The 17,619-nt window shown below is 38.2% G+C and overlaps 1 protein-coding gene across 12 annotated transcripts in view; it reads right to left on the reverse strand.

Moving 5' to 3' along the window:
• Positions 1–17,619, reverse strand: part of LOC127571453 (ERC protein 2) — a 629,628-nt gene that overhangs the window by 319,876 nt on the left and 292,133 nt on the right. For 9 of the 12 annotated variants that reach the window (XM_052017828.1, XM_052017830.1, XM_052017823.1 and 6 more), the window contains 2 exons: positions 17,346–17,381; positions 15,148–15,341 (listed from right to left, as the gene is read on the reverse strand). In XM_052017828.1, coding sequence (XP_051873788.1) covers positions 15,148–15,341; positions 17,346–17,381 — 230 coding nt within the window. The remainder of the gene's footprint in view (positions 1–15,147; positions 15,342–17,345; positions 17,382–17,619) is intronic. The other 3 variants (XM_052017829.1, XM_052017827.1, XM_052017835.1) reach the window with 1 other exon arrangement.

A 17,619-nucleotide genomic window follows, 5' to 3' on the forward strand; every position in this document is an offset into this window, starting at 1 on the left:
TAAGGTGGCACAGAGTAATTGGACAAAGGGTGCAAATACAATTTATCACACCCACTCACAGGTGATCTCATTATAAAGGTTTAAAAAATTTAATTAGAAAGGTGGGAAAGGCAGTTATGACAGAAAGAGTGAGAAGAAATGCATACAGATGTATAGATATATGGACAAGATTTTTTTCTGGCTGCATTGACATCCTGTGTACTGGACCTTATTTCCTGTTTTCCCATCACACATAGCTATATCTACATTCAGGTAATCACTTCTACATTGGCTTAGACTTTCCCAAAAGGGATCCACTTCCCAATCCTCTAAATTTTCCTTCTCAAATCTGGAGGGGTATTCCTGCTAGCTCAGACTGCCCTGGGGTCCAGTAATAAGAGCAGAACCTCAAGCAACCTAACTGGGTGATATGGGCAGATCAGAAAAAGCCCTGCCCACAATACTCTGCTGGAAGCTGTTGGTTGAAGGCAAAGCCCTGGCGCCAGCTTCAACTGATATTCAGAAGCATTCAAAAACTTAAGAATGTAATGAATAATTGGAAAACTGTAAATTAAAAGTAAAAATTAAAATCAACAAAGAACACTTCAAAACACAAAATAATCAAAAACATTACACAAAACACAATTGGAAAAGATAATACTTTATTCTTAACTTTCTTCCTTGTAGCCATTCAAATGAAAGGACTTCTTAATCATGCACTGTTAAACCAGGAGCACAATCTGGGTGCAAATTCCCCAGCATTAACATGGGGGAATCTTGAAAAGCTTCTACACCACTGTTAGATCCCATACAACGCCCAGCAGCTGAGTTCAGCCAGGAAATGGCTGATGGCTCTTTGTCATTAAATTCAGGACTTCCACATCAGCACACATCCCCTGAAACTTGCTGTCATTTATGCTGAGAATGTTGGTAATTCTGTGCAAGCCTGCCAGCAAACTCAGCCAAATCTAGACCATGATGTACCAGAAATGGATTGGCAATATTTTACACATGTAGTCCACAAGCTTGCACGACAGAAAAAACAAGGGTGGAGTGACATGTGTCCAATTTTATCTGGCAATCCAATTTTAGGGAAAGGCAAATTTTGCACATATGGTGAAAATGATATTCTTAGACACTGACTGTTGCTCTTAAAGAGTAGAGTTGTAGGCAGCCTTACTCACTCTTGAATACTCTAAAAATTGTAGAACTTTATTTTCTCCTGTGAAGCAATGTCTGTTTACCCTGGAAGTCTATAGTCTTTGGCACTGGCTGGTGTTATTTGAATATGAATGTGAACCAAGGTCCAATAACCTGCCAACACTCATTGCTTTGGTGTATGCCTCATGAATGCCCATACTGTGGAGTATTGCAGACAGTGAATGCCCATGAATCATGTCACTACTTTAATGGGAGCAGCCTGAAAAAAAACTTAAAGTCAGAAAATTGCTAGAACATCCAGGCATTTTGTTTTCATAATTAATAATCTAAAAGTAAACCAGACATGAGAAATAAATATATTCACTTCCATTCTCAACTGATGCTGAATCAGCTGTTAATTTTAAAGGTGAGATTGACATATCTTTGCATCCAACAAAAATCAAAGGAAAGTGAGGAAAATGTAAATATATCGACCCATGATTTTACTGAATAGTAAAACATGTTTGAGGATCCAAATGGTCTACTCATGTTCCTATCTCAACACATTGTTTTGAAAGGAGAAATACTTTGGTATTTTACTCTCCAAATGAATATAAAGGGATAGATTTTGTGCTCAGAATAATAGTGAGGCAAATGGTGATTATTATGGAATAAATCAGATGGCAATTTTTACAGTGTTTAAACACGTTGCGTTAAACATGGAGATCAAGAAATTTCTCCCAATTTACCCTCACCTTGCTAAGAGATTCTGCATAAAAACATAAACTGTGATATTGTGTATTTATCCACTAGGTACACATTGGAAAGTGGCATGGCATGGCATGGCATACCTGTTCAATTGCCCATGGTGACCCTTGATTATAGTCAAATAATTTTGCTGACACTGAAAATGTCCATTTACAAGTATGGAGTCACATACAATCAGAAATTCATTACTGTTGGAGATTTCAATAACTAATGTTTCTCCATCCCTTAACACAGGTTTTCTTTCCCACTCTTAGCTTTCTGTACTTAACTTTGAATTACATAGCACAAGAACATAAGAAATAGGAGGCAAGTGGAGGCAGCTGGTCCACCATTCATCAATCTCTCACAGTGCCATTTCCCAGTACCATCAACAAATCCTCGATTCCCTTAATATCCAGATGTTCAATGATCTCTGTTTCGAAGACACTCAGTGACAGAGCCCCCACAGTCTTCTGGATTAGGGAATTCCAAAGGTTCACCGTGCTCCAAATAAAAATACTTCTACGCATTTCAGTCTTAAATGGCCTACTCGAAATGGTCAAATTGTGCCCCAGCCTGAGACTTCTCAGTCAGGGGAAACATCCCCAGTGCATCTTAACTGTCAATCCCTTTAACAATTTTATAAGGTTCAGTAAGTCTCCTCTCATTGATTTAAACTCTGGAGAATACAATCCTAGTTTACACAATCTCACCTCACACAGCAAACCTAATATCCCTGGTGCCTGCCTAATGAATTTTTTCTGCACTCTACCCAACAATTAATTTAATCATAATAATGCCAATTTAATTCTCCATCCCACTCTCGCTCTGACCTTTCTCCCTGTTGCCTCCTGCACTGTTACAATGTGGCCCAACATAAGCTTGAGGAACAACACTTCTTTCTTCATCTGTATATGTTACAGCCTTCAACTCCTCCAACTTTAGATAACTCGTTTTTCCAGTCTGTATCAGAACTGGCCATTCCCGTTTCTGCTGTAAGTCATGCATCTATGATCTTGACTCCATTCTTCCTCTCTACTACAGCTTCCTGGGTCATGTACCACAGTGATACCATTAGTCTTACATAACACAAAGAAGCACAATCACCCTGTAACTGCCCCATTTACTCATTTGACCTCATCTCATCCTATCACAGATATTCCCCCTCATCTAACTCTTCTGCCACCTCCTTTGCAACTCCAAATTACCTTTTATCTCTCTCTTTCCTAGTTCTGATGAAGAATCTCTAACCTGAAACATTATTTTTCTCTTTCCACAGGTGCTGTCTGACTGCTGAAGCAACATGAGACATTTACTGTCTTTATTTCAGATTTCCAGCATCTGCCGTTTTTCTGATTTTAAAACAATTCTAACCAACAAGTCCAAGTTCAGACTGCAGCCCTCAGGGAAGATTCCTTCATCTGATTGATTGAAGAGATGTTCCTTCCCTTGGTTGTACAATTCCCAGGTCCCAAGAAATAAATTTGGTAGGCCAGTAAGAATACAAAGAGTGGCAAAGACTCTTTTGGTTGCTGCTCACCACAAAATGTGGGCCTATGAAAATTGCAATATCCCCGGACCTACAGAAGTTGCACATTTCAGGAATCTACATGGATAGCATGAGTGAACTAAGAATGTAAGTAGAGGCAGCTATTATGTCACTCAGGTCTCTTTCCCATTCAAGAAGATCATGGCTGACCTTTTACTCGAGTGTCACATCACCACATTAACCTCAAATCCCATGATTCTCTTAAAATCAACAAGTATAACAATATATTCGGCAACTGAGCCTCCACAGCCCTCTTGAGTAAAGAAATCCAAAGAATCACTATACTCTAGAATAAATAATATTCTATGTTTGGTCTTGTAATAAAGACCAACATACCATTTGCCTTCCAAACTGTTTTCTTTACCTATACAATCATAAAATCACAGATTGAATACAGCACAGAACATGCCTATTTGGCTGATATCCACGTTGATTGTCTATCTTCACAACTCACTAGCTCCACCCCCAGCCCTTCCTCTGAGGCCTTGTAAATTTTTCTCAGCATATATTTATCCAACTCCTTCTTGAAGGCCACAATGAATTGAACACAATACTCCAGCTGAGGCAAGGCTAGTGTTTTATATAGGCTCAATATGACTTTCCTGCTTTTATACTCTATGTTAGCAAGATGTTAGAGCCAATAATTAAAAGAAGAAATGGCTAATCATTTAGGAAAGAATATCATCAAACCTGGTTAACACAATTTCATGAGTTCTTTGAGTATGTAACATGCAGAGTAGATAGAAGGGAACCTGTAGAATCTAAGAGGGTATTTGCAGGGTAGACAGAACCGAATTTTAAGATAAAGGGCCAGTTGTTTAAAACCAAAGTACATTGAAATTTCTTCTCATGGTGTATAGTCATTCGCTGGAATACTGTACCCCAGAGAATTGAGGAGGTTAAATCATTATAAATATTTAAAGTAGAGCTAGATAACTTTTTGAAAGATTGGAGAATTGAGGGCTATGGGGATCTGGCACAGAAGAGGAGTTAGTTTTGCATCATCTGTAAATTTTTAAATTATGGCTTGCAATCCCAGGTCTAAGTCATTAATATAGATCAATACAAGCAATGGCTCTAACACCAATCCCTGGAAAATTCCACTATTCATCATTCTCCAGTCCAAAAAGCAACTTCACTTCCATGCTATCAATGTCCCTTTTATACCATGTGCTTCAACTTTGCTGATAAGCCCATTATCTAAAGTCTTCAGGAACCCCATGTAGACCACATTGATGGCGTTATCTTCATCAACTCTACCCATTATTTCATCTAAAAATTCTATCAAATTGATTAAAGAAGATTTGCCTTGTTGGCCTGCCTTAATTAATCCATGTTTCTTCTGTAAATCCTCTCCCACATCAACATTTCTAAAAGCATACCAATCACTGAGGTTAAACTGACTGTCCTATAGTTACTAGTCTGTTTACAACAGATAAACAACCCCTTTCCTCATCTGATCATCCCTGCCTTCAGAAGGGAAGCAAGATTTCAATGCTTGATAGTTACACAAGACTTGATTAAGGTCAAAGGCACAATTTAAAAAGGGTGTTTTCTATTTTTAGATACTGAGATATTAATAAGGTTACTTTCATTTTAAGGTAGTGATTAGTTATCTTAATTCAGTGGTCTGGTCAATAGTTCAATATTCAGGATTCTACAAAATTTTCATTTGCTTTAATGTCAAACACTTAACCAATCAGAATTCAAGAAATATGGTCTGTGTGAACACTTAACAGTATTATGACTGCTTTATTAGGTTAAGTCAACACAAGGGACTATATAATATTAAGAACAATTTGAAGATACGACAGACAAATTCACTAACATAGAAAATGCCTGATATTGAAAGAACATTTAATAAATTTACGGCCTTTGATCCCAAATATTTGCTCAACTGAATTCTCAAACCACCAACAATGAATAAACTATAAGTTTTTAAAAAAACGTGTAGATCATCTGCTTGTTTAGTTTTTAGTGAAGTTTACAATTGTTCATTTCTCTTAATGGTTTATTTAAACATCCAAATCCACATTTTTTCGACAACCAGACATGCAGTTAAATGATGCAACAAACAGTTTAACGAGTTTTTCCCACAGTTTGCCATTCATCAGGTTAGCGTGCCTGCGGGTAAATTATTACTTAGCTAATTAAAGTGGTGATGTTAGCACAGTGGAATATTTCAAAGCCTTGATGGTGCCTGGTGGGGTATATGCTCAGCATCTGATGAAAATTACCTCTTTCAGGCAGCTCTCTTCCATCAAGAGCAACATGGAAATAGCATCAGAATTGCAGCAAAAATACATGTGGAACAGATACCCTGCTAAAGTAGTTAGCTGCTCCATTATATATTAAAAAAAGCCTATTTTTGTGAAATAATTTGCACGATTATTTTAGTTTTCCTCAGCTGAAAAGTCAGACATATCCGAAAGCTTATCAACAAGACCTAACAGATCTGAATAATTAAATGAAGTCATCAAAATATTGGGAGGGGGCACATGAAATGTATGACAAATTTCTTTTATTTCCGTGCTACCTATGTTTTGCGTGAATTTGGTTTTTTGATTTTGTTCAATGCTTGAATTTTGTCTTTAGTTTGAGATAAAGTAATTTTTGACATTTAATATTGGAGCGAGGTCCAAATTTCTGCCTTTACTCATTAATTCCACAACAATGTTTTTCATCCAAGATTCATCAATTTACTAACACATGGAGTCAGAGCAGTGGACCACTTGGCCCTCAGGCCTGCTGCGCTACTCAATAAAATTACGGCTGATCTGATTGTAACTTCAACTCTTCATTCCCACTTTCCTGCAGAAACCATTCACTCCCTTGCTTATCAAGAGTCCATCTACCTCTGCCTAAAAACTATAATGTATTTGCTTCCAGCACCCTTCGAGGAAGGGAGTTCCATGTGAAAGGACGTCATTCAACTGGAAAAGGTGCAAAAAAGATTTACGAGGACGTTACTGGAACTAGATGGTTTGAGTTATAAAGAGAGGCAGGATAGGCTAGGACTTTTTACCTGTACTACATCAATGCACTCTGTACTAACTGCACTGTGTAATGAATTGACCTGTACGATCGGTTTGTAAGACAAGCTTTTCCCTGTACCTCGGTACAAGTGACAATAATAAACTAATACCAATACCAATAATACTTTTTCCTGGAGCATTGGAGGCTGAGAGGTGTCCTGATAGAGGTTTATAAAATCATGAGGGGCATAGATAAGGTGAATAGCCACAGTCTTTCTCCCAGGGTAGGGGTGTCCCAAAACTAGAGGCCATAGGTTTGAAGTGATTGGGGAAATATTTAAAAGGGACCTGAGGGGCAACTTTTTCACACAGAGGGTGGTGGGTACATGGAACGAGGTGCCAGAGGAGGTAGAGGTGGGTACAGTTACAACACTTAAAAGACAATTGGATAGGTACGTGGATGGGAAAGGTTTAGAGGGATATGGGCTAAGCACAGGCAAATGGGATGAGCTCAGTTAGGCAATTTGATCAGCATGGATGAGTTGGCTGAAGGATCTGTTTTCATGCTGTATAGCTCTATGACTCTATTATGAAGTAATTGAAAGAACTTGCAGTTATATAGCTTTTAGTACATCCAAAGTGCTTTACAATCAAATTAAGATTTGAAGTGCAGTCACTGTTTGCACTGTTGGAAATGTCTCCCTGATAGCAATCAAATTATATACTGGATCATACCAGAACCATCAATAATGATAAGAACTTGATAATATATCTTAGTGATGTTAGATGAATTTAAATAGCGGCCAGGGAGCTAGGTAGAATTCCCTTGGTCTTCAAAATAATGTCAAGGAGGCAAGCACAGCTTGATTTAGCACCTCTCCTAAAAGATCGCATCTTCAGCTCTATAGAACTCTGGTCAGACCACACTCGGAGTATTGAGTTCAGTTTTGATCGCCTCGTTATAGGAAGGATGTGGAAGCTTTAGAGAGGGTGCAGAGGAGACTTACTAGGATGCTGCCTGGATTGGAGAGCATGTCTTATGGAGATAGGTTGAGCGAGCTAGGGCTTTTCTCTTTGGAGAGGAGGAGGATGAGAGGTGACTTAATAGAGGTGTACAAGATGATAAGAGGCATAGATCAAGTGGACAGTCAGAGATTTTCTCCCAGTGCGACAATGGCTAACAGGAGGGGACATAATTTTAAGGTGATTGGAGGAAGGTATAAGGGGAATGTCAGGGGTAAGTTTTTTTTTACACACAGAGTGGTGGGTGCATGGAACACACTGCCTGCAGAGGTTGTGGGGGCAGATACATTAGGGGCATTTAAGAGACTATTAGACACATGAATGATAGAAAAATAGGGGACTATATTGCTATATGCTATGTTGGCGCCAGAAGCGTGGCGACACTTGCGGGCTGCCCCCAGCACATTCTTAGCAACACAAAAAGACGTATTTCACCATGTGTTTCGATGTACATGTGACAAATAAATACCTTATCTATGTGGGAGGGAAGGGTTAGATAGATCTTAGAGCAGGATAAAATGTCGGCACAACATTGTGGGCTGAAGAGCCTGTACTGTGCTGTAGTGTTCTATGTTCTATGTTCAACAACACAACACCTGCTCAGTACAGCACTGGAGTATCAGCTAGGTGTTTGACTCAAGTCTGAAGTGGAATTTGAATGTACAGTACTAAGAGACAAGTGTGTGCTATGGTTGATACATTTTGTTACCTCAACTAAGTATTCGTTATTCATGATGTCAATGGTCAATGAAGTATTGCATGGCTGAGAAATGGCACATACATTACATCCTATCCTACCTGGAGCATTCACAACATGGGCAGTCAAGGTAACAGATCTAAATCTTTAGGCACTAAATTAGGAAAAAGAAATTTTGATCCAATCATCTATAGTTCATCTTTAAAACACAAATTTAGTACTATTCTGCTTTTGCATAAGCATTTGTTGTTGGCATATCAAGGGAAATGTGTTTTTATAAAATCACCCAGAGAATGGGAAGAATCAATCCCTTCAGATATTCACTACTGTATCTGATTGTCTATTATCATTTGAGATCTTAATACAACACAGGCGTCACTTGAACATTCCCAAACTGCATGGAATAGAAAAGCTGTTCATCGCTTGATGGTATATTAATACTTGCTGTAGGCCAACAAACACAGGACATTGCATATTTAACAAAATTCAAAATGTATGAAAACCACCACATACAAGTCATTAGGGCATGTGCATAAATAACATAGCACATGGAATATTTGCAATGCATGCTGAGGCAGAGCACTCACTTTCCCAAGAAATCCCAAACCAACCCCCTAACCCTCCCCCCACCGCCCCCCCCCACCGCCCCCACCCTGGTGCAGGGCTGAGATCATGAGGCGCTGCTGATTGTGTGCTCTGCCACTGGTGATGAGGTAAAAACAGCAAAAACGGGGAAAACATCTCATCAACACGTGTTCCAATTTCTCCAAACATATGGCAGATGGCACAATGACATCCTTACTATAGCTAGGCAATGTAATGAATATAAATCTAAACACACTTAGGATTCTTAGATGCAAACCTATATGAATTTACAGCCTCAGATTTTAGTTGCTATAAATAGTATCTATTGGCAAACAACCTTTAAATGTATTGTGTTGGCAAATGATTTAGTAATGTGATTAATCACTCACGTTACAACTGTACAAGGCATTGGTGAGACTGCATTTGGAACACTGTGCGCAGTTCTGGTCACCGAGCTATAGGAAGGATGTCATTACGCTAGAAAGGGTGCAAAAAAGTTTCAGAAGGAATGTTACCAGGACTGGAGGGCTTGAGTTATAAGGAGAAACTGGATAGGCTAGGGCTTTTTTCCCTGAAGCATAGTTGGCAGAAATCATGAGGGGCATGGATGAGGTGAATGGTCGCAGTCTTTTTCCCAGGGTTGGGGAGTCAAAAACTAGAGGGCATGGGTTTAAAGCGAGAGTGGAAAGATTTAAAGGGGACCTGAGAGGCAACATTTTCCACACAGAGGGCGATGGATATGTGGATCAAGCTGCCCAAGGAAGTGGTAGAGGTGAGTACAATTACAACATTTAAAAGACATTTGGACAGGTACCTGGATAGGAAAGGTATATGGGTCAAATGCAGGCAAACAGGATGAGCTCAGGTCGCCATCTCAGTTGGCACGGACAAGTTGGGCTGAAGGGCCTGCTTCCGTGCTGTATGACTCTATGACTTTTTAGTGAATATAGTACTGAGAACTGAATACAACACTCAAAGCTTAGACCTGTATTCAAAGAGTTTCTTTGCCTCCATTTTTGATGAAGTCAAAATGTTAATCTCTTAAACAAAAATTCTCCAGACTGGTTCTTTTTCTTTCAGGTTTTGGTCACTCAGTGATTTTGTATTACTTGGTGAAAAGCTTTAAAAGCTTTTGGAGGGTATAACTAGGTATTTTATGATCCATGAATTAGCAGTCAATAAAACAGTAAATGCTAAAAATACCATCTTGCAGAAATAACATACAATGATTATTTGCATTTTAAAATTTGTAAAAAAGGATAGGTAGTTTACAATTTGGTGACTGACTTAATTTTCTTGCAAGTTATTTAAGTCAATCAGCGTTTCTTTCATAATCCGAGGCAAGGAAAGTTTATGTAACTGACTAATTATCATCAAATAAGCTCTGGAAACAGTATTCAGTTGGGATCAAGATTTTTAACTTTCTGGTGATCTTCAGTTATATTTGCTATACTTTTAAGAAAGAAGTAAGTAGAGAAAAAAAGAACAGTTTGAGCAATTGGACCCTTAAATGTTTGGTAACACGTAGTTTCTTTAAATCCAGTGAATTTACTTAAATTTATAGCTCAAAATACACACATGAACGTTTATAATCAGCACATAACATCACTTATCTACTTATAAATTACCATCGACTCTGTTCTAGCAGCAATCAGATGAGTGAAATGACAAAATGGGAACAAGAAATTTATGAGCAGTATTATATGTTTTATGATGTTCAATAATATCTGGAGCAGCCAAATGTCCACATGCAAGGATCAAAGTAAGTTAAATGCTGAAACTCTGCTTGAAACTTTAAATCAGCCATGATCGAATGGCAGAGCAGACTCGATGGGCTGAATAGCCTAATCCTGCTCTTCTCTCCTCATGCCACTCTGATCTTTCTGGGCACTATGAATTTTAAAGAATGAAGTCCTTCTCTCCAGCTAAGCTTTTACTCATGTGTACTACTGTCTCCCATGCTTGACTGAGTTTAAATTTCTTTTGATCACTCTACTGTGACATAAGTCTTACTATTTTAAAGATGGTTTATAAATGCATGTTGTCCTTGAATTTTTCTAGTGTTTAATTAGGGAGTGTTTTGCACATTCTGTTTCTGTTTCTGATCTACGTGTTGCCCTCAATGACATCATCCAAAAACAGATCATCTTTAATTTGTATAATGGTGACACCCAATTCTAACTTGCCAATATCTCCTTCAACCTCTGTATTGGCATCACATTATAAGATTGCCTATCAGACACCAACACAGAATGTGCAAAACACCCCTAATTAAACATTGGAAAAATTCAAGGACAACACACATTTATAAACCATCTTTAAAATAGCAAGACTTCTCATGTCACAGTAGAGTTATCAAAGAAAATTTAAACTCAGTCAAGCATGGGAGACAGTAGTACACGAGTAAAAGCTTAGCTGGAGATAAACGGATTTTAAAAGGGATCAAACTGGACATGTCCTGTGAGAGAGTTTCAGAGCTCAGATGGTTAAAGTCATTGTTATTAGACATGGCAAGAAACTCCTCTTATCCAATACTTGCATTACTCCTGTTGTGCATGATCTTTGGTGAACCACACTGTTACCTCCAAATATGACATCAGTTCCAAAATACTGATCTTTTACTCTCCATAAACTGATGTTCATACACATAACTCTGCTGCCCAGACCCTAACTTTCACCGTACCATCCATCCATCACGTTATGTTTGCTGATTTATATTGGCTCCTGGTCCACCTATGTCTCAATGTTACAATCTCCTTCCACAACTTCATAACTATTGCAACTCTACAATTCTTTTCAGCTATGGTCTTTTACATAACCCAACTTAACTCAATATTATGAATTCATCCAAGTGGCCCCACCTCTTGAACTTCTTCCATAAATCTCTTCAATTCTCCCTTCCTCTCTTAAGATGCTCCATAAAAACCTGTTAAGTTCTTAAATATCTCCCCCAAAATATAACTTTTTCACTTGGTCATTTTTTTTATCTAATTTCACTCATTAGAATTGCTCTGGTCTATTTTCCGACATTGCAGGTGATGAATGCATGCAAGTCATTCTTATTTTAAAAAAACGGACACTGTTCCTTTCGAAACCACTCATAAAATTACTTCAGACGAGCTGCTTCAAAAAAAAAGCCTAATAATACTGCTTAACATGGTTAATTAAAGTGGTTTCCTGCATATTGTCAGCAGTCTTGGCTGTGCAGAAGAATGGGGAGTGTGACTGCTCAAGCAGATGTCTGTTGGATCATGGAGCAAAACAATAGACATTAGCTTGCAGAGCACAAGAAGCTGGTGAGGACATCAACAGTCCACCTTGTTTTCAAGCAAACAACATAATTCTAAACAACACTTAGAATTATGATATCTCTGCAATCACTGAAACTTGGTTGAAGCTTAAGGTTCCAGGGGTATTGAAGTTACAGACATGATACAGGGGTTGCAAAAGAGGTGGTGGAGTCAGAGTACTGATTAAGGAGAACATCATGACAGTACTTAGAGAGGATATCCTGGAGGGATCATTCAATGAGTCAGTATGTTTAGGAAAGAGTTTAGGAATAGAGAGGGGTGATCACTTTGCTGGGGTTACACTATAGGATTCCCAATAGTCAGCAGGAATTAGAGGAACAGATATGTAAGCAAATTGCAGAAAGGTGCAAGAGCAATAGGGTTATGGTAGTGGGGGATTTTAACTTTCCCAATACTGACTGGGATTGCCTTAGTGCGAGGAGCTTAGATGGGGTGGAATTTGTTAAGTGTGCCCAAGAGAGCCTTTTGAGACAATACAGAGAGTCCTACAAGAGATGGGGCAGTACTTAACCTTATCTTAGGAAATGAAACTGGGCAGGAAGTGGAAGTGTCATTCGGAGAACACTTTGGGAATAGAGACTATAATACTGTAAATTCCAAGGTAATTATGGAAAGGGATAAGCTTGATGCTCACGTTAAGATTCTACATTGGAGAAAAGACTAATTTCAATAGCACAAGTGGATTGGTGAATGTAGATTGGGAGCAGATGCTTGTGGGAACCTTTTAAAAGAAAATTAGTGAGTTTAGGGCCAGCATGTTCTGGTAAGGGTGAAAGATAAAGATGGCAAGATGGATGACAAAGGATTTTTGAAGGTTTGGTCAGGGAAAAAAGGAGGAAGGATATGACCGATATAGGCAACTGGATAGAGAGAGTCCCTTAAGGAATATAGAGGGTGTAGGAGGACTAAAAGGGGCCATGGAATATCCACGGCAAATAAGATTAAGGAGAATCCCAAGACATTCTACATCTGTAGCAAGAGGGTAGATGGGGCACATTGATATTCTGGAGCATGTCAGTATTAAGGTGGAAATGTTAGAGGTCACGGAACACCCAGTGGTTGAAAATCCCTACTGCCAGATAAGGTCAATCTCAGGATGCTATGAGAAGCAAGGGAGCAGATAGCTGAGGCTCTGATGGAGATTCTGGCTTCTTTGTTAGCCACAGGTGAGGTACCAGAAGACTGGAGGAAAGCTAATGTTTTTCCTTTTTTAAAAGAAGGGCAACAGGAATAAGAAAGGCAAGGATAGGCCAGTGAGCCTTACATTAGTGGGAGGGAGATTATTTGAGAAAGTTATAGGGATAGGATGAGTGCCATCTGCAAAGGCAGGGACTGATCTGGGATAGTCAGCACGGCTTTGTGTTGGGATCTCTTGGCACACTAATTTGATTGAGTTCTTTGAGGAGGTAGCAAAGAAGGCTGATGAAGGCAGAGAGGTAGACACTGTCAATATAGCCTTTAGTACGGCATTTGACAAGGTCCCGCAAAGTAGGAAGGTTAAGGCACATGGGATCCAAGGTAAGTTGGCTAATTGGATCCAAAACTGGCTTGGCGATAGGAGGCAGAGGGTGGTGGTGGAAAGATGCATTTCTGATTGGAAGTCTGTGCCCATTGGTGTACTGCAGGGATTGGTGCTAGGACATTCATAGTTTGTGATACGTACTAAAGACTAGGATGTGAATGTGGGAAGTATGATTAGTAATTTTGTGGATGACACAAAATTTGGTAGTATTGTGGAGAGCAAGAAAGGTTGTCTAAGACTATAGCAGTATAAAGATCAGATGGAAAGTTGAGCAGATCTTTAGCAGATGGAATTTTATACCAACAAGTGATGCATTTTGGGAAGTCAAATAGGGGTAGCACATATACAGTAAATGATTGGGAACTAAGGAAGGTTGCACAGGAGAGGGACTTTGGGGTTCAAGTCCATAGTTCTCTGAAAGTGGCAACACAGCTACATAGGGTGGTGAAATAGGCATATAGCGTGCTTGCCTTCAGAGATCAGGGCACAGAATATAAAAGTTGGGATGTTATCTTCCAACTTTATAAAGTATTGGTTAGACCACACTTGGACATTGTGTGCAGTTCTAGTTGCCACACTATAGGAAGGATGTGGTTGCACTGGAGAAGATACAGAGGAGATTGGAATGGAGGGCATAGGTTCTGGGGAAGGATTAGATCAGCTGGGCTTGTTTTCCCAGGGCAAAGGAGGCTGAGGGGTGACCTGATAGAGGTATATAAAATTATAAGAGGTACAGACTGGGTAGATAGTCAGAATCTTCTTCCCATATAGGGATATCAAAAACAGAAGGGCATAGGTTTAAGGTGAGAGGAAAGAGGTTTAAAGGACCTGAGAGAAAAGTTTTTTTTTATAATATTGCTTGATATCTGTAACTCGCTGCCAGAGGAGGTGGCGGAATCAGATACAATCACTACATTTAAAGGACACTTCGACAGGGACTTGAATAGGCAAGGCATAGAAGGATACTGACCTAATGTGGGCAAATGGGATTAGTGAAGAGGCCTGCTTCTGTGCTATACGACTCTATACCCCTATGACTAATCTACATGTCATCACTCAGCAAGACATCCAAAAACACAGGATCAGTTCTCAAATGGATATCTGCAACACTCTGCTCGACCTCATGACTTCTAAATCTAAACTTAACTGCATGAGCAAAAATTATTTTTAGTGACAAGCAAAATCTAATTCCTGGGCACTTATTCTATTCCTCTCCCTAGCCCCAGTATGAGGCTAAACCAGAATGTCCGCAACTTTGATATGAAATCTGATCATACTCCCGTTATTGCTAAGAACAGATCCAAATGTGGCTGTGCCAAATTTCAATTGATAATGCTCCTCTGAAGCACCTGTGGAGGGCTTCCTTTCATAATGTGAAAGTTGCCATGCCTTCAAAATGTCTTACACTTCATCTTCTTCTAAAAACTCAAACAAGTTGAACATAATTGTCATGATCAAGCTTTGGAAATAGTTCAAAGCCACAGTTGATGGTATTAATTTTTGAAAGTGTTTTATATACTTCAATCAATAATGGAATAGCCTCTTCCCACAAAGTAGATCCCACAGTTTCTGGTTTACTTAATTCTCTTTATCATGTTAAACAGGAAGTTAAGCCTTACCTCTCAAGCTCTGCTATTTTCTTATCTCTGTCATTTTTCTCCGTCTCCACTTCTTTCAAGATCTCTAAGAGTCTATCAACTTCGGCCTGGGATTTATCAGACTCCTCTTTGTAGTAAGCCACATCTTTCTCAAGTTGTCTCATTTTCTCACCCATTTCAGGGTTTAAGCGAGCATCTTCTTCAGCATCATGAGCCTAATTTGTGGATAGGAAAGAAAAATGAAACTGACATCATCAAAATAAACACCACATTTTAATCTCTGCAATTTGACACCACAGCACAACACTCAAAATATATTGAAAACAAACACACACACACTTCCATAAGTAGCAGAACAAGCCTAACAAACATGCTTTAAAATGCAGCACAATTTTCCCATTAAAGGAATTCAATTATGTTGGATAGTGATTGAAATACGATATTGCAGGAAAATTCACAGCCTAAGTTTAATACTTGAGACTTCAAGCAAGCACACAAAATAAAGAAGTAAGCACTGCATTGTGTGGCCTACCCTATTTTCCTCATAATTCCTAATTGGTATCTTGAAAACAAAACCAAGCACATAAGACAAAACAAGGTAATCAAAGATGAGAAAGGAAATTAAACGAAAGCAAATTTGTTACAGAATGAAAAAATACAGCATTATTCTGAGGACCCTAAAATTCTTTGCAATGATGCTTTGTGTCGCTAAATTGTCTTAGATGCTAAACTGATCAAGAGAGTAAGAAAATCTGCTTCATCCAAAACAATACAGTTAGTTTTTTTTGTGATTTAAATAGACACTGCTGGGCTTTTTTCTACACATTTCTAAATGTGAAGGTAAATAGGACCACTGTTACTAATTATATGTATCGTTTTTCAGTAAACTTGATTCTTTGTACTGCCAAACTAAACAACATTCTGTTATATATTATCATTCTGAAGTACTTAAACATATGCCTTTAAAACCAGTGGTTTATTACCTTTAATTTATTAGGTATGTAGCAACAGATTAAGAGAGGGGAGATGAGAACAAATTCCTCATTCATTGCCAATTTAAATACCACTGAAATAAATCTAGAAAAGACAATGCAAAGTAGTCTTTATATTGCTGTATACATATCAGCAATAAAACATCTTAATGTCTGCATTCAACATTAAAATGTTTTCCATTTATTGTCATTTATTTATGTTAGATTGGCAGGATGAAGAAAAGCAGATTGACCAGCTTTCCAAAAGGTAATGAACACAATGAAACAAGTTACTGTTAACAGTATTAATTCCATGATCGGAGTCTCAAGAGAGCATAGTTAACATATAATAGTTCATTCAGATGCCAGCAGTCCATGGATCCAGTTTAAGAATAAAGTCACTTTAGTTAATTCTTCAATTATGGTCTAATCTCAAAAGTTGCTGTATTTTTGTGAAAGGACATATGCCCAGAAGTAGATGCATCAAAATTTGATTTTACTGGAAGCTAAAACAGTGGCATTTGTGTTACATTTGAAAATTTGCACGTTAAGTTCACAAAAACAGCAAGAAACATGACGTTTTTTTAGATGGTGAACAAAATCAGTCACTTAAAATATTAGGAATCTGAATAATTTAATGAACATAAATCATTCAAGTGCAGAAAAAAGCAGGAATTTAAGTGACTTGAAACAATGCAACTGAAACATGCAAGCTTTATAATACTTAATTTAATTATAAAAATGTTTAACCCTCTAAGTGCTCCCAGTTCTGCAATGAATTCCTCTGTCTGACAACAGTCTAGGCACAGAACAAAAGGTGTCTGTGTTCCCCATTACCACTCTTCCTGATAATCAAGGATTTTTTGAAAAAGAATTTTTTATGTAAACCTTTGCTACAAAACGTACCAGTGTCACCAATTTGCCAATTATCACATCCTAACAAGTTGAAAATATTGGGGTATGCCAAAATATAACAGAATTTAGTCTGTGCATAAACTGCCACTTTACCAAATTTCTGTAGACGTAAAGGTTACATCACAAAAAACAATTTTATTTTGTCAGTTTTTAATTTGTAACCATTTAACCAAAAACAACCAAAACCTTGAAGTCTACAGAGTTTACTTCCAATATGGCTGAAAATTGCAAGTCTAAAATATTTGCAGAGCTGCACTTAGGTTTAAGCACATTGCTAGGTCAATGGGTCCTCATGCTTTCATATGTTACAGAGGGCATTTTAGAACCACTTACTGGCGTGTACATCTGATTGAACAACTGCTCAGCTTGCTATATTGTAAAGTTGGGAAGAAATGAAGCAAAGACAGGAAGAAGGAAAGATTCAGGAAAACAGCATTAGCTCAACAAATTCAATGAATTTACACAGAAAAATGTCTCTTTTAGTTGAAATTTCAAGTTTCCAAACATTCCACAGTGAAAATGAGAGGCATAAGGAAACACAAATGTTGTTTTTGGCTCATTGAAAAGAATAACTTGAATCATAACTTTTAGGTTTGTATTACTTTCT

Source organism: Pristis pectinata, chromosome 6 (assembly GCF_009764475.1).
Source record: "Pristis pectinata isolate sPriPec2 chromosome 6, sPriPec2.1.pri, whole genome shotgun sequence".
NCBI lineage: Eukaryota > Metazoa > Chordata > Chondrichthyes > Rhinopristiformes > Pristidae > Pristis > Pristis pectinata.